The sequence below is a fragment of the Camelus ferus genome, chromosome 2 (assembly GCF_009834535.1).
Source record: "Camelus ferus isolate YT-003-E chromosome 2, BCGSAC_Cfer_1.0, whole genome shotgun sequence".
Lineage (NCBI taxonomy): Eukaryota > Metazoa > Chordata > Mammalia > Artiodactyla > Camelidae > Camelus > Camelus ferus.
This window is the reverse complement of record NC_045697.1, coordinates 51,902,990-51,921,623: the sequence shown is the minus strand read 5'-3', so window position 1 is coordinate 51,921,623 and position 18,634 is coordinate 51,902,990. Positions and strand designations below refer to the sequence as shown.

The following is an 18,634-nucleotide window of genomic DNA, read 5'->3' as shown; positions in this document are numbered from 1 at the left end:
AAAATGGCAGCAGTGTCTGCCTTCAGGAAAAGGGACTCCAGAAATTTTTACTTTCTCTAAATGAGGGCCAGTAAAAGAAGCCAGCTAAAATCAAAGTGCTGCAGCTGCGCATGGGAGGGGGACGTGGTGTAACTTGACCCAAAGAACCTCCCCAAAAGAGGACGGGCGTGCCAGAGCGCAGGGAACCTGAGTTGTCCATCAGTCATGAAACCAGGATATAAAAATGGGAAAAACAAAGGAATGGCACCACCTTTTCTCTCTTGGATTGGCCCGCTCCCAATTCTCGGGAGTGTACTTTTACTACTTTTTCACTTTACTAATAAAAATCTTGCTTATATCATGCTTTTTGTCTCTCATCAAAAATTCTTTTTTTTCAGGTGACTGAGAACCAAGGTAATTCTTATTTCCCTCTTCCCGGTAACAGTACAACTAGCGTTATTGCCATTTTCTGTCTCCTCAAGTTCTGCGGGATGGACTTAAGCAAAAAGCCACCCCCGTAACCTCTTATTTTATCTTTTTAAAATTTACTTAAGAAGTATTACGATACACCCTGAAATGAAAATAGGAGACACTATCGTCTTATTTGAGCCTCTTTAGAGAAAGTCCAAGCAGCACATGAACTTGATACTGTTTCACTTTGTAGGAGGAAAGAATAGGTTTCCATTACTCTGTGATGACTCTAATGATAAAATCTCGATTGAGCCATGTCTATATTTTGTTAACATTTTATTGCTACGTGCTCCCAATACAACAAACAGCATCAGTAGTGTACACTTTGATAAAAAGGATTTTTTTTTAGCTTAGTAGAAAAGGAAGCTCAAAGGTCAGAAGTGTAACGAGTATGTACATCTTTATGGGAGGTGGATGTGTGTGACCGGCTTTCTCTGCATTCCCCTGTGGACCAGACTTACGCACATGCAAGCAAACTAGAGAGAACTTCATTCCGGGGAAATTTTTAGGAGAGAAAAAAAAGGACTTCTACTCGAAGCTCAGGGATTGTTTTGCAATCTGGAATTCACCTAATTCATTTGACTTTCAAAAGTCTTGCACAAAGTAGCAGCGATTCTTTAGAGGTACAGAGTCAATAGGTGAAGCTGTTGTTTTTCCCATGGTTATAATGCAAAAGTCCTTGCACATTCTGTGCTTTGCGAGATTAACATACCTACGTTTTAGTTTGCATAATGTACTTTTAGCTAGTTCAGGAACTGAACTCAAAATGATTTTGCTGACATCACTTATCTTCCTTTTTTCTTTTAAGTGTAATCCATGAAGTACTTATCTCTTCCACATACTTAAAAAAATGTTTCTAATTCACTAGTTCATTAAACAGCTAGCTATCTGTGTCTGTACTATTTTATGTGTCATTGAAGGGGAACAAGTTACCAACTTTGCACTAACTACTTTAAAACTGCAAAAGGTGTGCATGACATCAATGTTGTTCAATTTTAGCTCTTTGATTTGGCTGCTGTAGTTTGCTTAAATTTCTTCTCTATGCACAGAACAAAGCATGCATCTCTAATTATGTCTCTCTAGTTTACCAAAATACGTCATTGATATTAGCGTAAATATTTAGTACATAAAAATACTATAAAGGAAAAAAATCAACTTTTAATAAATATCTTCAGTTCTGAATTCTATATACAAGTACTTTACATCTACTCCCTGGAGAGAGCATTTCTGGCTTCACTGTGAGTAAGGTGATCACTGACATAAATTACTAGCACATTATTGCAGTCAGATGCATTGTGGTTGTGGACATTTGGATATGAACCATGCGGAAAATAAATATTGCAACTGTTGACCAATGCTTTCTTGAACCTGCTTCCAGAGCCCTGAAGCCTGACTATACTTGTCAATTGTGGTTCAGTGATGTCTTCCTCGGGTACCAACATACAAATGATCTCAGAACATTTTTCCTTTGTCGTTATCACAGAACCACGAGTATACCTCTTTGTATATGTCAACCAGGGGAAAATTAAAAACAACACAAGAACGTAGGACACTTCAGTGGCATCTACTGAGGTCCTGGTAAGAGGATTCAGTTCTGCTGTGCACAGGCTCCTTAACTGATCCCTGGTCCCTGTGACTACAAGTCTACTAAGACGCCAATCTTATTCTTTTTTATTTAAACGATGGAAGGTCAATAGGTAAGCTGAAATCTCTGTATCTGCAGCTTATCTGTTTGTTTCCTTTTTCTGTAATTTAGGTATCACATTGTTGATTAAACAAAACCACACGACATAAACCCATTGTATTGTCAGTGGTGGTGATTCTAACTTCTTCTTTGAAAGAGTCTGCTTTGAAAATCAACCCATAGAACGTCAAATAAGGCAATACTCAATGACAGGCACCCAGAACATCCAGAAATGTAATAGAGTAAACAATCATTTGAGAACACATCTCTTAAAATAATACTGATTTCTGCAATATACAGTATTTACACAACAGCTGCAAATGTGCTCACACAATACTTCTAATATAGATAAATAGGAATACAAGTCTAAGAAATTCTTTGCTCCATTTTCAAAACCTTTTGTTAAAGTGTAAACCATTGGCACCTCTTTTTTATTTTGACCGTAACTTTAAAAAAAAAAAAATCAGCTGATATGCACAGTTGGCTCCAGTCCCTTCTTGGCTTTAGAAAGTGACCAACACATTTAGCAACTTTCACTTTCCTTCGGTTAATAATCTTTGGTGCTTTCTTCCAAGAAATTCTGGTAAACGAGTCAATGCAGAACAAAAGGAGGACGAAAGCAACTAGAAAGTGAACCCGCACTTTTTTTGTTCTTCCACTTGCAGAAAAAAGGAGTCGGCGATTTATGGAGAGTTCCACTTTAAATAAGACGTATGCACCATGGGGAGAGGGAGCTTGTCCGGATTTTCCTGATTGCTAGCCTTTTTGGTTCATTTTCTCATCTTTCCGAGGTGGATGATCTTATTGGACGTCTCCTGTCAATAATCTTTTCTTCTTTCTTTGAGGTTCTTGCCTGAGAAGAAGCACCTATGGAATCACTGACTGCAAGGAAGGGGGCAGCAGCCATTTGTGGAGATGAACTGAGGTGGCCACTCTCGGTGGGTGGGGAAGCCAGTCTCAGAGTGTGACCTTCTGCTGGCTGAGCTCTCCTCTGGGGGAAGTTAGCACCATCTGGTTTACTGTTTGGACTGAAAGCAGCATATGCATTTGGGTCTCCCACAGAAGAGAGCCTACTCAAAAGTTTCTTCTTCTCAGCAGGAGTCTCTGAATAGTAAGGAACCAAAGATGTAGGCATCACTAGAGAGCCAGGGAGGTCACTGGGGTTAAAGATAGCATCGTCTTGAGTCTCAGCAGCTTCTGGAAGGTAGGGAGGTGGCAGGGTGCTACTGCGCTTGCTACACGACTCACAACATAGCTTGTTATAACCTGGTATGGAGCAGTATCGGGCCAGCACCTCCATCTGACAGAATATGGACTTGTCTCCCAAACACGGCTCATCTGCAAAGACGAAAAGAAAACAAAATAATACATCTCAGCATAAAAGGAAGGCTACTTGGATGAAGCTAGAGGGCATTATGCCAAGTGAAATAAGTCAGAGAATGACAAACGTTGTATGATCTCACTTATATGTGGAATCTGAAAACAAAACAAAACAAAACAAAAAAACCAAAACAAAAACAGAATCAGAGATACTGAGAACAAATGGGTGGTTGCTAGGGGAGGGGGCAAAATAGGTGAAGGGGATTGAGAGGTACAAACTTCCATTTATAAAATAAATACCACAGGCATGTGATACACAGCATAAGGAATACGGCCAGTGATATGGTCATGACTCTGGGGACAGACGGTTGCTAGACTTATCCTGGTGATCATTTCACAATATATGCAAATACACTATGCATAATGTATGCAAAATCACTATGTAGTACATCTGAAACTAACAGAATATTGTACATCAACTAATTTAAATGTAAAATGAAATAGATATAAATAAAAATAAATAGGAGAGAAGAAAATAAAATTGCTTATAAATATAAAAAGATTTAAGTAAAATCTGACATTGATGGAAGTTGTTCACATGAGTCTTTGCATCAAAAATATGAATGATAGGATGAATTTGTAAAATAAGTAATCCTCTATGTGCAAAGCACTTGAATTGACCAGCATTTTCACATGTCCATCAAGACTCTTCAGACCAACGGTATTTTTTTCTTCCTATAGGAACACACATCTGATTTTAGAATGAGAAACTAGAAATCATTTTATTATATTTTTAAGATATAGAGGGGTATCTGTTTTGTTAATTTTATGGTATATCTGTCTTTATAATAGAGTGATCTCTATATTAAATTTAAAATCAAAATAAATACTAAAGACCTGTTGGAGCAAATTAAATCTTAAAACTATGTTACCAAAAGAAAAATCAAGATACCATTTTGATCTGGAGAATATTCTCCAGAATGAATGCAATAGTTTCATATTTACTGTTGAACATTCTCAGGTTATTTGTTATTTGAAAGTACAAATCTGAGTAAAGTGTACCAACTTTCTTATGAATAATGCATGGTTCTTGAATTTAATTCATTGAATTGCTAGTACTTTCTGTTTAAAGAAGACTAAAGTCACACACATAAAACCCTTGGTAGGTGTGTGTGTACATAGTATTTCTATTATTTTAAAATTTTACTGATTATAGGTTATAAGAATTAGATTTCAAAAAAATCCAAATATTGAGCTCATGAAAATGTTAGTTTGTACTTATTTTCAGCCATTCCAGGGCGTATCCTAGACAGAGTCCACACACACAGTCCAACACAGAGGTAGTGATCTGATACCTGGTTAACAAATGCAAAGAATTGTAAATTGTGGCATTTGTGTAAGAAGACCACTTACAATTGCAAGGTGATACTGGGTAATTCTATATAGCTAGGTGAGAAACCTGCTATGTAACTCGCCATAGAAATTACATCCTTTTTCTAAAGTTTGAGGGGGAAGGAAAAAAGAGGAGGCTCAGTTGGTAAGGTCAGTGGAGGCTAAACCTATACTTTGTTAGAGTTGCAATGCCATGTCCACGTCCCAAACTGGCATTTATACATCTATGATACAGCATGATGTATCTGAGTATTTCATATTAGCTAAGGTAATCATCTAATTGGGTTGTAAATGCCTGAGAATCACATTAATGGGTTTTGCCTCAAGCACCAGTTCCTCATCATATCTGAATTACTTTTCCTATGCCTATAACATTTTTCTTTGGCTTAAGGTAGAGAATCAAGCAAATTCTCACTGGCAATTGGGCATATCTGCAGAAATATATAGCTATCAGTTTTTAAGATCTAAAGTATTTAGCTTCCAGGGGAAGGTATAGCTTAGTGGTAGAGTGCAGTGCTTAGCATGCACAAGGTCCTGTGTTCAATACCGGTCCCTCCATTAAAAAAAATAAGAAGAATAAATAAATCTAATTACTTTCACCTCAAAAAAAATTTTTTTAAAAAGTATTTGGCCTCCTGGCAGTAATGCCTAATAAAAGTAAAATATTATGGTGACAGTAAACTTTGCAGCTTCTAACTGGGTAAAGTTTGTTCTTTGGGCTTTGACTTGTGTTTTTTACTTTCAAACATAGTTTCCAGAGAAAAATGATTAAATGTATAAGTCCTCTGTCTCCCCCTCATGGTCATATTTGTTCATGCCACCCCACATTTCACAAGAAAATTTATAATGAAATAATCCATAAGGTTTCTTTGGAAGCCCGAAATTTCCTCACGAAATAACACATTTGATAAAATAGTGCCTGGCCAATTCTCTCAAAAAAAAGAAAGGACATTCAGCAGGTGTCAATATTCAGTCAATCGCTTACTTATGGGGTTGGAGACCAAGGAAAAGGCAACTTCTTTAGTTCCAAGTCTCAATAGTGGGCAAAGCAATGTCCACAGCTGTCATGAGGCGTTGAAGTTGGAAAATTACATGTAAGGGGAAGCTTGGGGTGGGGGGAGGGGAGGGGGTAAGGAGAGGATGGGGAGATTGTATGACACAGATGGGGGAGGGAGCAGACAGGCAGTGGAGGGAGAGACAGACAGACAGAGAGAGTCAGAGGGGAAGAGACATGGGGTTGGGAAAGACAGAAGGCTGGGAAGGCAGGAGACTGGGAGGCAGGGTAGGGGAGATGGAGAGACAGACAGGGAGTGGCAGAGATAGGGAGAGGCCAGGGAGGGTGGGGAAAGGACAGAGGAAAGTGCAAGAGAAAGAAAGAGACTGACAGACACACGTGCCAGAAAAGGGGGCAAGAGAGGTGTTAGAAAGGGTGGGGGAGAGAAAAAGGAGAGTCAGGAGAGAGCAGAGAAGCCAAAATGAGAGAGACAGAGAGTAGAGGTAGGGAGACTAGGTAGGAGATGGAGAAGAGAGAGCAAGAAGAAAGAGGTGGAAAAGCAGTATGTGACAGACACAGGAAATGAGCAACACACAGGCAGCAAGGGACAGCAAGTCAGAGGCAGAGAGAGAGAGTGAAACCTGACAGAGGAAATGAGAGAAGAGCGAAGTGGAGACACAAAATGAGACAAGAGGACAGAGACAGGTGCATGGAGTGACAGAAAGGAAGGAGGAGGAGACAGAGTGATAGCAACTGAAACCATCCATACATGCTACTGATTTTACAATAGCAAACTGAATTACACAGATGTCCCTGACTTGGGATGATTCCACTCAGATTTTTTTGGGAGGGAGTAGGTAATTTGATTGATTGATTTAATGGAGGTACTGGGAATCGAACCCAGGACCTCATGCATGCTAAGCACACACTCTACCACTGAGCTACACCGTGCCCCCTACTTAGATTTTTTGACTTTATGATAGTGTGAAAGCTATATGCATCCAGTAGAAACTGTACTTCGAATTTTGAACATGGATATTTTCTGGGCTAGTGATATGTGGAATCACTCGTGATGCTGGCTAGGGCGCCAGTCACAGCTCCTGATCAGCCATGAGATCACGAGGGCAAAGGACTGATACACTTACAACCATTCTGTACCCAGACAACCATTCCATTTTTCACCTTCAGTATAGTATTCAATAAATTATATGAGATATTCAACACTTAATTATAAAATAGGTTTTGCGTTAGATGATTTTACCCAATTATAGGCTAACGTAAGTGTTCTGAGCACCTTTAAGGTAGGAGAGGCTAAGCTGTGATGTTTGGTAGGTTAGGTGTATTAAATGCATTTTCAACTGACTGCACTTTCAACTCACAATGAATTTACAAGGATGTAATGCCATTGTAAAGTGAGAAAGACCTGTACTTTAAAATAGAGAAGAGAGACTGCTTTCGTAATAGAGCAAGAGTAGGTCAGGCAAATTTTAGTGTATGTACAAGGTATCTATTTCGAAAGCACCCTGCTGAAGTCCCTGGAAATGCCTGGACAAATACTGGAAATGGCTTTGTGAATGACATTTATCATCTACATGTCTAAATTGAGCAATTTTAGTAAAATATTGCAAACCCTTCTCCATGGTTATGCCTTTGAATTATGAAGTTATAAAGAAAATCAAACAGAGAAAATAAAGTAGCTCCTACGAGAAAGCTGACAGACACCACACATACACGACACCGCCCTCACCCCAGCACTACCACATACTGGGAACCAGGGAGTCTGCAGTGGTTATGGTATTAACTGGTGGGGGACATTGCCACAAACACCCATCTTAAAGAGCTGGATTGGGCTGGTATTTCAAGTGTGTTTTCCTTTGGTCATTTTTTCAATAAGCAAATGGAAAATCCAGATCTTTTCCTGAAAGGAAATTCTGCTTTTTGAGGCTTCAAAACCATTCTCAGAATAGTGAAATCAATTAGTGTCACACCTACCATTACAGGGAGGCAGCTGACAAGCTCGGACAGACTCGGGCTTTTCGCCTTCGCAGTGGTCACCAGCCCTGCAGAGGACCTGCCTCACTTCCGTCCCTTCACCGCAGGTTACTGAACACTATGGAAACAAAGGCTGTGATTACAGACATTTATTCCACCAGGCCTGTCTTTCTTCTTTCCCCCGCGTGCACATGTATGCACACACATGCACACACAAGCATACACACACACAAGAATACACACACAAGCATACACATAGTGCTGGAGTTCTTACTCTATGATGCAGTGTTATAGTGACTTTGGAGACAGAGAACCCTAGGTACATACCCTAACTCCATCCTTTACCAGCTTGAGCGTCTTGCTTTTTTTCTGAAAGTCTCATAGAATTGTTGTAGAACAAAAGGAAGGCAAAGGAGACAGTGTATGTAAAGCAGTTTGCCTGACACGTGGTAAGCATGGGATGCCAAAGAAGCCATTATTCTAATGTAACACCTGCCATAGTTCCTAAAGACACTAGTGGAGCCCATTTTAGGGAGCTGATCATGGATCAGGGCTTCTCATTCTTTCACTTTACTTACAGGTGGCGAATTTATTGACATCCTATGTTGGTTAATTCAACCTCTTTGGAACTACTATAACTCTATTCCCATCCGTTTCTTTAAGGAAGGGGCTCACTGCTCTAAAACTAAGCCCAGAAATAACCATGCTACTGATCTCGGTGGGAGCGGTAGAGGAGGGACGCTTGTGCCAGGACTCGGAAGAGAATGAGACATGAGTTATCCTCATGGTCCTGTGCAGGCACCTTCTTTTGCCTGTTCCTTTCCTCCCTATCCTGCTCTCTGCTCCCTCCTTTGTTCTCTGCCTGCTTTTTGCTGCCCTCTCCTTCTATCTACTCTACTATGACCCCATGATTCTTCATTTAGAGTCTTTAGAAATATCAAAGACCTGTAGTTAATACAGGCAAAGAGATACTGATTCAGCCAGTCACCAAACAGACAACATTGGGACAGGCACCAGCTAGGCGCTGGGGAAGCAAAGCACATGGTGTTTGAGAAATGCAGTGCATGGACTAGTGGTGAGCGCAGGCTCAGAGACAGGAGTCACAGCACACTGCTGTGATCAGTAAGCCAGAGGTAGGCCTCTTTGCCTTTGGGATGCAGAGGAAGGACTTTGGGAGAGGCACCCCTGGAAGGTGGTATTTTGGGCCACGGAACTGAACCTTGGTGGATGAAGGTGAGCAGGTTAGATAGGAAGAGGGGAAAGGGTAGGCCAGCCAAAAGGCAGGAAGCTGGAACCATCTTGGTCTTTGGAACAGTGAGAAGTTTACTCAAACTGGGACAAAGAGTTGGAATAAAAAAGATCTCGAACAAGAAAAGTAATAGTGGGATTTACTTGCAATGTATACAAATATCAAAGCATTAAGTCGTACACCTGAAACTAATATAATGCTATGTCAGTTATACCTCTATAAAAAGAAAAACAGAAGAGTTCTTTTGCATGGCTAAATGGGACAGCGCCCTGCATCCAGGGTCAGGGATTTGGAATGTATCCAGGAGAAGGGGTGCAATTAACAAAGACAGGAGACAGATCAGTCCCCATTTAGATGCCTCTGAGTCATCAAAATACCCAAACCTGGTCCCCCCCCCCCCCCCCCCGTCAACTAATCTTACATGCAAACACTGTCTTCAAATATTAATTGTTCCTAACCTGCAGGGGCTTAATGATTCCAAATTGCCACAGTTTCTCAATTCACACAAAGCCTACCTGATACTAAAACCAGATTAAAGCTTCACAAGCTCACACGTGCGCACAGAATCCGCACACCCACCTCGTTCCAGGGCCCTGTTTTCCACTGGGCCGGGCAGGGCACTCTGTTACAGGGCCGGCGGCTCTCGGGACGGTCCCCGACACAGTACTTGCTGTGCACAGAGCGGTTGGTGCCGTCGTGGAGTGGCTGGAGGCAGCGCACGGTCCGGAGCTGGTAGCCGGAACTGCCGCAGGTTTTGGTGCAGTGCTCCCACGCCTCCGCGGCCCAGCTGGGGGTGGAGGGGGTGGTTAAGAGTGAACATCCTGCCCCGCAAGCCTAGCCTTTTCTGCTCTGAGTGACGTGCCTCCCAGAGGGGCGAACTGCAGTTCCTGGGGCGGTTTCAGAAAGATGGATGCATCAAGCAAAAAATCTTCGAATTTTCTGACACCTTTATTTTTCATGCCTTAATATTTTTCTGCTTCCCAGTGACTCTGAAACCTTCTTTTTTCCCTAAAGGATCATCTACAGAGGATTTCTGAAATTCATCTTAAGGTTGTCCCGTTAGATTCAGGCATGATGATGGTTTTCAAAAATAGCACCAACTCATTCTCAGCTGTATTAAATCGTGGTGTTAAATATCCGAAAGGAAATTAAGAAAAAGGGATCCATCTGATGCCTGCTACCACAGGCTGATTTGGCTGCTGCTGCTGCTTTTTCATGACCTCATGAGTTTACTCATGTTTTAACATTCTGACTGCAATTACCGTTCCACCTCTAGAGTTGTTGCTTTGAAGGCTACCTGGCATATTCACCCTGTTTGGAAAATTCAGTTATTCATATTGGCCCTTACTGGGCCTGACTAAAAGGTAAAGGTCGTGTGCATCCAGGCCTGAGCAGAAACTGCTACTATGAATGCACCTGATAGAAATATTTCCAAAGAGATATTAAAAAAAAAAATTTCCCAAGGGACAGTCCCAAATCCCAGTGTCAATGTCAGTCCCCCTAGCAGTCTCCAGATTAGCTGTGGCTACAACATCACAGACAGTTCTCACTATGTATGTCCCAAAGGGCTGTCATCGTAATCAGTCTGTCAGTATTTAATGGGGGCAAATTGTTCGTCTTTTCCAAAGTTACTTTCCCTCTGCAATTTTTTTCTTTCTGTATATATGGAGCAGAAAGATATAAACAGGCTAAAACCTTGACAGTCTTTGCTATTCAGAGTTTAAGACCGCCTTAGCTTGTCAAACTGGCAGCGAAATGGATTGTGGCAACTAAGAAATTTTACTCAATTTTGAAGCTCTCGATAGTGACTCATTTGAAGACAGGCATTACATGAGAAGTATATTCTTCACTGTCATAGATAATTTTGACTATCTTTATTCTCTCCTGAAATTCCCAGAATGACAAATAAAAACTAAACAAAATGGTATACACCAAAAAAGGCAAAAAAAAAAAAACAAAACAAAACTGAAGAAGAAGCCGTCAAAAGACCATTTTGGAACCTAGAGAAGCAGTTGGATATATGGCGACTAACACAGCAGACCTAAGAAAGATAAAGTGAAGTCTGCAGTATAAGCTGAGAATCAAAGAGGTGTGACAGCAGGACCTTAGAAACGTACGGGTGTTAGTGGCCAGAGGTGGAAGTGAGGCTGTGAAAATGGGGATGGGAGCCCTGTGTGCCCCAGGGCAGTGAGTAGGTTGATCGCAGCCTGATCTTCTTGCCCTTAGCTGGCTTCTGTCTTGTAACAGGAGTTTTTCAGTCTGTGGAGTTGGAATGCAAGGCCTCTTGAAAAAGATTGTCTCTGTGCTTTCCTGAGAAAGAATGATAGTTCTGGTTGAATCAGTCCCACAGGGTTGTGTAACCGTGTATCCAGAGCTAAAAAGCTGGTGGCTGTTTTAAAGAATCAAGGATTATTATATTATTAAACTTTGGTAAAATTTTCTAACTTTATAGTCTTCCTACATGGAGAAAGAAAATAAAATACTTTAAATCAAAAAAAGAAAGAAAGAGAGAAAGAGAGAAAGAGAGAGAGAAAGAGAGAAAGAGAGAAAGAAGAAAGAGAGAAGAGAGAAAGAAAGAAAGAAAGAAAGAAAGAAAGAAAGAAAGAAAGAAAGAAAGAAAGAAAGAAAGAAAGAAAGAAAGAAAGAAAATGGGGATGAAGGCAAAGTTGAAAGCAGAGGCACTGGTGGGAATTCTATTTGCAAGGAGTTAGGTCTCCTGTTCCCTGTTCTCCCCGATCTCCTTAGTCCTGTTGGGTCACTGCCCCTCCTCTGACCCAGAAGAAGACAGGAGAGTTATCCTCTGTAGAAAGTGAAGCAGACTTTTAACTGACGGACAACAGACACAGTCAAGAGAGAAAAAGCCCACAGAGAAAACAAGGGGTTATGTAAAAGCCCACACGTGGAGTGGCGAGGTGACCCCAGATGCCTCTACACGTACAGCTTCCACCACAGCTACTAGACAGGCTTGTACCCCAGGTAGGAGATCGATTCTGTTCTATAGAATCTGATCATGTCATTAGAAAATCCCTAAATGTACAAATAACTGAGGGTCTTTCAATGACATAGCCCAGTAGGTTCACCCCACAGTGGAGCCAACCAGCAAACAAGTATGGGGCATAAGGAAGCTTCCAATCAGCCTTTTAATGCTGCATTCTTCCCCCACTCCCAGTCTTATTGAGAAATAACTGATATGCATCACTGTATACATTGAAAGTGCACAGCATGATGGCTTGATTTACATATATTGTGAAATGATTACCATGACAGTTTAGTTAACATCCATCATCTCATATAGACACAATAAAAAGAAAAGAAAAGAAGAATTCTCCTTGTGATGAGAACTCTCTGGGTCTATTCTCTTAACTTTCCTAGGTATCATACAGCAGTTTAATGCTGCATTCTTACATGCATGTGGACAATCAGTGATCACCAGGCACAGAAGTCTCTAATACAAATGATGAAAGAGGGGAAAAAAGAAACAGAAGAAATAATACACAAAAAAAGGAAATAATCTCTAAGAGCCTAGAAAGATATAAGACTATATCATATCTGTGAAATAAGAATCAAATGTCATGAAAAAGGAACATTTGATGAACAAAACAGCACTTGGGTGTTAAAGCTCTCTTGGATATTAATGACATAAGAGCAAAAATGGAAAAATTCAGCAAGAGGAACAATAATTCCTAGGAGAGAAAAGAAAACTGATCTGTCTAGGAAGCCTAGCTTCAAATTTCCCGGAAAGAAAGAATACTGAAAAGAAAGAAAACCACAGGGGAACTTTGTCAAAGAAAAGGCACAAGAAAATCTCCCAGAGGTGAAAGCTATCGATTTTGTGTTTTAAAAAATCTACAAGTATACAGCACAATAGACGAGAAAAAATAAGTACAAAGGCAATTTTATCACTATGAAATTTCAGGATACTAGGAACAAAATGATCTCACAAACTTTGAAAGACAAAAAAAGTTAGGTCACATAGAAAATTGAAAATTAGAATGACAAACGATTTTTCAACAGCAACACCAGAGTCTAGAAAATAACAGAGCAACAGTCTAAAAATTCTGAGGGAAAATATATTATAGTTTGGAGTTGTATCCATATGTGTGTGTTCAAATGATCAAAAGTGAGAGTAGAAGAAAGATTTCTTATATACCCTTAACTTTAACCTCTTATGTACTTTTCTTAGGTGTATAGGAATTTAATTCTTATACAAAAATTTTACTTTGTATATACTTTTCTCATGAAGTTACTGAAACATGCAACCTGCCAGAATGAATGAATACAGTAAAAGCCTACAAAAGGAATGCAGAAAACAGGAGTTCCAACACAAGAGATGTGCAGCAGGGAATCCCTGGGAAGACGGTAAAAAGAAACCCCAGGGTGAGGATGTGCAGGAGTTCAGGCAAGACCTGAGCCACAGAGAACTGGCTGTGAGATGTCTCTAAGAAGACACAGGATACTCGAGTACGTAGAATTTAGAGGAGACTGATACTCATGGAAGTGGGCATGGGGATGAATGAGTGAAAAGTAGTAGACAATAAGACATAAAAAATCAAGACATTCAGTTACTCTAGAAGAAACAAATTTTCAAAGAAAAGTAACTGAATTAGAGCATGCTAAGGGATCAACTGTTAAAAGAGACACATGTTGTTAAAATAATACAAACTCCAAATAGCAATATCAGCAAATGAGGTTGTATCAATATTGGAAGTGTTGGGAGAAAGCTATAAAGAATGTCAAATCCTCACTTTGCATGGTGGAAATTCAATATACATAAAATCTAAAGCCTCACCCCACTTCTCCCCACAAAAATTCAAGAAGTAGAAGCAAAAATAGTTTACTTGGAGTGATGGAAGCCTGTAGTTACTAACTATCAAAAGAAGAAGAATAACAAGGAAACCATCAACAAAGCAAAAAGACAGCCTACAGAATGGGAGAAAATATGTGCCAACAAGGCAACTGACAAGGAGTTAATGTTCAAAATACACAAACAGCTCATAAAACTCAATATCAAAAAACAAACAACCCAATCAGAAAATGGGCAGAAGACCTAAATAGATATCTCTCCAAAGAAGACACACAGATGACCAACAAGCACATGATAAGATGCTCAACATTGCTGATTATTAGAGAAATGCAAATGAAAACTACAATGAGGTATCACCTCACACTGGTCACAATGGCCATCATCAAAATACCTTACAAATAATAAATGCTAGAGAAGGTGTGGAGAAAAGGGAACCTTCTGACACTGTTTGTGGAAATGTAAATTAATGCAGCCACTATGGAAAACAGTATGGAGGTTCCTTAAAAAACTAAAAATAGAGTTATCATATGATCTAGCAATCCCACACTTGGGCATATATTCAGTAAAGATGAAAATTCTGATTGGAAAAGATACATGTCCTTAATATTCATAGTAGCACCATTTACAATACTGAAGACATGGAAACAATCTAAATGTTCATCAACAGACAAATAGCTTAAGATGTTGTGTATACATATGTGTGTCATAAAAATAATTGCCATTTGCAGCAACATGTATGGACCTAGAGATTATCATACTAAGTGAAGGAAGTCAGATAGAGAAAGACAAATATTATATGATATCACTTATATGTGGAATATAAAAATAATACAAATGAATCTATATATTAACAAACAGACTCACAGACAGAAAACAAACTTACGGTTACCAAGAAAATAGAGGGGACGAGAAATAAATTAGGAGTTTGGGATTAACAGATACAAACTACATACAAAATAGATAAGTGAAAAGGATTTACTGTATAGCACAGGGAACTATTTAATATCTCGTAATAACCTATAACAGAAAATAATCTGAAAAAAATATATGTAACTGAATCACTTTGCTGTACACCTGAAACTAATACAATATTGTAAATACTATATTTCAATAAAAAATACTAAAAGTAGTTGTTTTTGAAAAGCAGAAATATGGTTAAAAAAACAGAGGACTACAGCTTTATATAATTCCCATGAAATGATCTGAGCATTGTAAAACCTGGTACACGTTTAAGTTTTGACTAAAAATCAAATTAAAACTAAAAAGAGCTAAAGTCATTTAAATCCTTTTTATTTTGTCCTTAGGATATGATAGTTAAAATAAACACTTACAGTGGGTGTGTGCACTCTTGAATATTGCACATTCTTCTAATAGGTTTCGGCTTTTTGTTGGCCTCACAGAAGCTGCGATGAACCATTTTATTATCACTTTTCCTCCGGCATCCGTATTTAGTGTACTGGAAACCTGGGAAGGGAAATACATTTCTTTTGACTTAATCACTTATTCATTCTGTTACATATTTGATCATTCACTCATTCATTCATTCATCAAATATTTACTGAATCATACAATCAGGCAGGCACTGTTCTAGGTGCTGAAGTTCCAGAAGCAAAATAAAGAAACAAAAATCCTTACCTATTAATGTACATTTAATAAATATTATGAAGTATTAAAAATCAACTGCGTACTTGTGAATGAACTAGGCCCTGATAAGCACAGTCTAGTGTGAGAGACAGACATGAAAACTGCGGTGACAACATCCAGAGACGTGGGCTTCGAGAGAGCTATGTGAATAGTTTACTGTAGAGGGCGCCAAAGGAGCACAGAGGGGACGCTCTCTAACTTCGCTGGAGAAGGGCCAGAGAATGCTTACAAGCTGATATCAGCACTTCCCTGAGCAGAACCTTGAAGTTCAAGTAGCACTGGGCAAAGAGAATGAAGCAGAATAATACTCCAAGCAAAGGAAATGACATACAGAAACTGCAGGGCTCTTTGAATGGCTGAAGAGGGTAGGAAATGGGAAAGGATCCCATCTTAAAAGCCTTGAGTGCCAGACAACTGTTTGGATTTCATACAGAAGGTCATAGGGAGTTATTAAAGGTCTTCCCAAGCACTGACTTGGATGTTTAAAAAAAAAAAGAAAAAAAATATACTTTTTAATTTTGAAAAATTTCAAACCTACAAAACATTGTAAGGAAAGCACAATGAAATGTGTATGCCTTGCATCTAGATTAACCTTGTGTTACCATGTCACCATATTTGATATATATTAATTATAATATATAATATACATAATATATACACATTATATAAAATGTCCCTGAACTATTTGAGAGTAAGTTGCTGGCATTCTGATCCTTCACTTCAAAATACCTCAGCATATAGCTCATAACAAGCACATTCTCTTACATAACCACGATATAATCTTAAATTCAGAATATTTAACACAAATTTAATACCATTATCTAATACACAGATCATATTCAAAATTTATCAATTATCCCTAAAATGTTCTTTATAGGAATGTTTTTCCAATCACAGACCATGAGCTGCACTTAGTTGTCATGGAATTAATCAGGAACAGTGTCTGAGCTTCTTTCTATCTTTTAATATTTTTGAGATATGTAAGCCAGTTGTTCTGTAAACTATCCAACAATTTGGGTTTATTTAATTGTCTTCTAATGATTAGATTCAGGTTTTCACTTTGGGCAAGAATATGACATAAATTATGTTGCATCTTTAGGGTAACACATTAGGAGATTGAAGGATCTGAATCAGGGAAACAATATAATTCTATTCATTCATTCATTCATTCATTCATCCATCCATTTAAGAAAGACTATCCTGGAAATAAGAGAAGAGAAGAAAATCAAAATTAATTGACTAGTTAAGAGACTTTTGCAGTAATCTTCCCTGCCAAAGTCGTGAAGGAAGCCTGGTGAGGGAGCAATAGACCTGGTAGGTATGAAAAGGTGTATCTGATAAGTCTTGTGATCAAGTGGATTGACGATGCAGCAGAAGGAGGATCCAAATTAAATAAGCATTTCATGATGAATAAAGTGTCATTTTCAATTAACTGAAAATATTTGATGCCCCGTCTGGGAAGAAAATTTTTTTGAAATACATCCTTGAAATTAAAATCATGAAATATTTACCTGGACATTCCTTACTATGAATAATTTTTGTAGTCAATTATTCAGTATCATTATTGTGAGAGAATCCTCTCTGGGCCAGCTCCATTCTGGAGCATTTGTTGTTCTGAACTAGAGAAATGGATGATGGGAGAAACTGAGAAACTCTGAGGAGAACTAATGGATATACTCCAGGAGAGAGCAGAGAGGCAGCAGAATGCAGTCAGTGCATGGACTTAGAAGCCAGATGACCTGCCTGGTGTTGTATCTTATGGCTGGGACAAATTATTCACCTTCCCTGTGCTTTAGTTCCCCGTCAGTACGGTAGAGATAATAGTACTGACCTCATAGAGCCATTGTGAGTATTCATGCATTAATATATAAAATAGTTAAAGCTGTATCTGGTACATAGTGCAACTAAGAGCTTTTTTATTATTAACACTATCAGAGAAGAAATGCATAGGCATGGAAAGCGAAATTGGAGAAGAAAGGCCAGAACCAAAAGACACTGAATCTGGGAGAGTTTGAGAAGAGTAAAGTGCTTAAGGGTGCCACTCCAGGGATACGAGACAAAAGAACCCCAGGGGAAAGGGCAGGGGGGTTTTAAGAAGGTCTACCTTTGTTATGAATGGATTCATATCCCCTGTAGATGCTGAGTTCAGTAAAAATGCTTTGTCTTTATGTTTTTGTTATGCTCGGTGTTTCTCAGATTGTAGCCTCAATTAGAGACAATCCTTAAGGTAGAAGGAAGAAGACTGGCTTTTATATGAATTACATTTTAATACAACAAATGTGTTCAACTGTTACCTCCACCACAGGGTTTGGAACACTGAGACCAGCTCTTCAACGCCCACTCAAAAGTATCTAACTCCTCCTGGATGACGTTGTTGCTGTTGATGGTAGGTGCGGAGTCCTCGTGGATGATGTACTTATACGTCAGGCTAGAGCGGGTCTCGTTCTCCTGAGGTATGATCTGACACACACGGAACAGACATGTAAGTCACCGGAGAGAGGGCTATGTTTGAACGAAAAATTACAAATATTTCAGAATATGTATCTTATTAGAACTGGAAGACTTTCAAGTAGTTTTCAAACATAGTCTATTTTTCTTTCTATAATACAAGTATGCCCTGTTTAAGAAAACAATACAAATATATAAAATATTTGACCGTAAAACATAAAAAAAATACATATACTGAGGGGTAAGAAAAATTTTGTACTATGAAAATAATAACCTTACAGTAAGATTCACCACAGATTTCCTCAAGTTCTTTATCTCCTTAGTGTATTTAAAAATTACTCTTTAAAATAAACTGTTTTGTTATGATAACAAAGATAATAATGTTTCATCCAGAAAATACAAAATGGAAAAATATAAAGAAAATAAAAATCAACCATAATTCTACTCAACCAGAGAAAACTAAGTCACTTTCATTGTTTTGGGATATATTCTCAAGATATTTGCTTATTATCTCTTTGTGTGTGTGTGTGTGTGTGTGTGTACATACATGTTTTTGTGGCCTTGCTTATTTCACTTAATGGGTCATACACACTGTGTGTCATTTCCTAAGAGAGTGAATATTCTTTGAAAACATATTTTTAAATGTCAGCATAGTGT

General features: G+C 38.8%; 1 protein-coding gene across 3 annotated transcripts in view; it reads right to left on the bottom strand.

Annotated features, from left to right (window-relative positions):
• Positions 1-709: 709 nt before the first annotated feature.
• Positions 710-18,634, bottom strand: part of ADAMTS3 (ADAM metallopeptidase with thrombospondin type 1 motif 3) — a 241,182-nt gene continuing 223,257 nt past the window's right edge. For all 3 annotated transcript variants that reach the window (XM_032458332.1, XM_006188688.3, XM_032458342.1), the window contains 5 exons: positions 17,824-17,989; positions 15,217-15,349; positions 9,661-9,868; positions 7,833-7,950; positions 710-3,472 (listed from right to left, as the gene is read on the bottom strand). In XM_032458332.1, the coding sequence (XP_032314223.1) occupies positions 2,913-3,472; positions 7,833-7,950; positions 9,661-9,868; positions 15,217-15,349; positions 17,824-17,989 (1,185 nt within the window). In that variant the 3' untranslated portion in view covers positions 710-2,912. The remainder of the gene's footprint in view (positions 3,473-7,832; positions 7,951-9,660; positions 9,869-15,216; positions 15,350-17,823; positions 17,990-18,634) is intronic.